The sequence below is a fragment of the Microtus ochrogaster genome, unplaced genomic scaffold (assembly GCF_000317375.1).
Source record: "Microtus ochrogaster isolate Prairie Vole_2 unplaced genomic scaffold, MicOch1.0 UNK25, whole genome shotgun sequence".
In the NCBI taxonomy this organism is placed as follows: domain Eukaryota; kingdom Metazoa; phylum Chordata; class Mammalia; order Rodentia; family Cricetidae; genus Microtus; species Microtus ochrogaster.
Genome location: NW_004949123.1, coordinates 1,262,452 through 1,265,539, shown reverse-complemented (window position 1 = coordinate 1,265,539; position 3,088 = coordinate 1,262,452). Strand labels below are relative to the sequence as shown.

The 3,088-nt window shown below is 49.4% G+C and overlaps 1 protein-coding gene across 1 annotated transcript in view; it reads right to left on the bottom strand.

Moving 5' to 3' along the window:
• The window catches only part of Gnat2 (G protein subunit alpha transducin 2), a 10,618-nt gene extending 8,728 nt beyond the window's left edge, over nucleotides 1-1,890 (bottom strand). Inside the window, exon 1 of the mRNA XM_005367878.3 lies at nucleotides 1,179-1,890. Coding sequence (XP_005367935.1) covers nucleotides 1,179-1,296 — 118 coding nt within the window. The 5' untranslated portion in view covers nucleotides 1,297-1,890. The remainder of the gene's footprint in view (nucleotides 1-1,178) is intronic.
• Between the last annotated feature and the right edge of the window lie 1,198 nt (nucleotides 1,891-3,088).

Here is a 3,088-nt window from a genome sequence, read left to right as displayed (position 1 = left end):
CTCAGCAGCCTGGGTCGGTCAGCCCTGTTCCTGCGTAACTCCCGCATTCCTCCGCAGAGGCTGGGTCCATCAGCCCTTGTTCCTGTGTAACTCCCGCGTTCCTCGGCAGAGGCTGGGTCCATCAGCCCTTGTTCCTGTGTAACTCCCGTGTTCCTCGGAGCCTGGGTCCATTAGCCCCTGTTCCTGTGTAACTCCCACGTTCCTCGGCAGAGGCTGGGTCCATCAGCCCTTGTTCCTGTGTAACTCCTGCGTTCCTCGGCAGAGGCTGGGTCCATTAGCCCTTGTTCCTGTGTAACTCCCGCGTTCCTCGGAGCCTGGGTCCAGCTCACAAATGGCCCCTTTAGTGTGCATTTGGTCTTTACTGCTTCAAGTCCCCAGGTTCTTCATGGAAACTGTCCCAGGCAGCCAGCTTTCTGCTACACACAGATCAACGGTCCCACTTCAGTAGTAACACTGGTGTTTTTATTTCTTGTGTTTTTTTTTTTTTTCGTGAACCAGGTGTCAGTTGCTTGCTTTCTGTTTGAAGCCATGATCGGTTCCCATGACTGACCCACAGAGGTGCTTTATCATCTCTGCACCAACCAGTGATCTGCTTACGATGCCTCCAGTTAATGAACCGTCCAGATGTCAGGGGCTTTAGAGCAATTACTTAACAAAAAGCCAGGAGGGCATTTCTGTTAAAGACTCCATCTTCCCTGTGGCCCTCCCCTCCTTACCAGGTTCTCCAACATTTATTTTGAGAGCAAGGAGAAGAATCCAGACTCCTTGGCAAAAGCCAATAGGCTTCTCCTTGAGACTGTTGGGATGGCGTGGTGCTTTACGAACCCATTGCTGAGAGAGAGAGAGTCCTATCTTCTTACCGTGTACCACAGTTCTCTGACTGCAGGATTGGGGTGTGCCTGCATGGCCAGGGTTCTTGGTAGTTGTTGAACCCCAAAAGAGGTGTTGTTGCAGTTGGGTAGCCCAGCTTTGTACTTCATAGTTCAAGGAAAAGCAAGACAATTCCAGTGACCGTGACATTCTGGGTCCCCATATTAACTTAGCTCTAAGCTCTGCTTGGTTTCTTAGCTTGAGGACTGGACCAGGATGAGAACATGCCCAGCCCTCCCCATCAACCCACCAGAAAGGCAAAGAGAGTGTTAATCTTCCCCTCCGCGAGCCCAGCTCAGGTGACTCACCAAGCAGCAGCAGCTTGACGGTCTTGGCTTCCTTCTCAGCATCCTCCTGCAGCTTCCTTTCCAGCTCCTTGGACCTCTTGGCAAGTTCTTTGTCCTCGGCACTGATTCCACTCCCCATCTCTGCTGTCTCCTCAGAGAAGAGCCACTTTCTCTAGCTCCGAAAAATTTCCAGTACAGCTCCTGTCTGTGAGATCGAGATAAAGAAAGCCGGGATTGGGATAGAGTGACAGTCCCCTGCTCCCGTAAGCGTTAGTGACAGTGCGGACTGCTGGTTCTCGCACCCTGCCTACCCTGCTTTGAGACTCCCTCCTCCGGCTGGAGAACTGCTTCTGAATCTAGGGATTGTCCCCTTTATGTCTAGCAGTATGCCAGGGTAAGCTAATTAAAAGCTTTGCCAGTCAGGCAAAGGGCAAAGGCTCTAATGTTCTTTAATGAGGGAAATGACCTGGGTTTTGACACAGCTGGGTAGAACACAGGTACTGGAGCCCTGGGAGGAAGCAGCCACCTCCTCCCTTCTAAAGAGCTCACACAAGCCTGCAAGCCACTGTTCCAGGGGTTCGTTTGCATTGGAGAGCTGAAGAGCTGAAGGTTAAGGGTGATCCCCTAGCTGAGTTTACAAGGTCTTGGTTTTAGGGAATTGAAGGGATAGTCCTGGCAAAGACGTCTGCTCCAGGAGCTGTTATTGTTGCTTTGTGCCGGCTCATCTCTCAGAATGCCGTGTGTGTGTGTGTGTGTGTGTGTGTGTGTGTGTGTGTGTGTGAGTGAGAGAGAGAGAGAGAGAGAGAGAGAGAGAGAGAGAGAGAGAGAGAGAGAGAGAGTTTCTTTTCTTTCTTTTATTGTTGTTTTTTGAGACAGGGTTTCTTTGTATAACCTGGTTGTCCTGGAGCTGCCTCTGTGGACCAGACTGGTCTTGAACTCACAGAGATCCACCTGCCTCTGCCTCCTGAGTGCTGGGATTAAAGTCATGTGCCACCACCGACTGAGTCTTTGTTTCTCTGATTTACTACTGTGCATTTCTTCCATTCACAGATTAAATCTGATTCGCCTTTGAATTTGTGGTTTACTAGTAAGTCCTCATCAAATAGTTGCTTAATGAAGACAAAGGAAAAGGAGTATGTGGTAGAGAAATTGCCTTGCTTCCCCTTACCTCACACCAGCTACACTTGGCTAAGTGAACTTCGTTGGTATTTTGTGTGGGTTATATGCCAGTGTCACCTTACACAACAAACTTCTCCCCTGGGCAGTTGAACTCCGCCTCTGGAGAGGCTGGAATAGCTCTGCTCCCTCGCCCTCATCTTGGCTGTCCTGTGGGGGTGAGGGCACAACCTCACAGTTGCCTCACAGACACTGAATGTACCTCTTTGGCCATAGTTCTCAAGGCCAGTAGTTTCATTTAAATGAGTCTTCCCAGTGCAGCCCCCTCACCTGGACTGAGATACTTTAGAACAGGGATTCTCAACCTTCCTAATTCTCAACCCTTTAGTATAGTTCCTCATGTTGTGATGCCCCCCAACCATAAAATTATTTTTGGCGCTACTTCATAACTGTTATTTTGCTGCTGTTATGAATTGTCATGTAAATATCTGATCTGTAAGATACCCGATATGCGATTCCTGTGAATATGCCATTCAGCCCCTCAGAGGGGTCGCAGTCCACGGGCTGAGAATCACTGTCACGCAAGGAGCAGGCACATCAGAGGCCCTAGAAGTTTGTTAGAAAGACAGTCTCAGATATCAGCTCAGAAAGCCCAGTAAATAACCAGGATTTAACAGTACCTTGGGTGACCCACAGGGTGTTAAGGTTGGGAAGACCTGCCCTAAGGAACTGCTTCTCCCCAGACTTGCCTATACCTTTCTTATGTATTTCCTGAAATATGGTCGTGAGATCACCTGGCTTTTCAAAAATGTTAA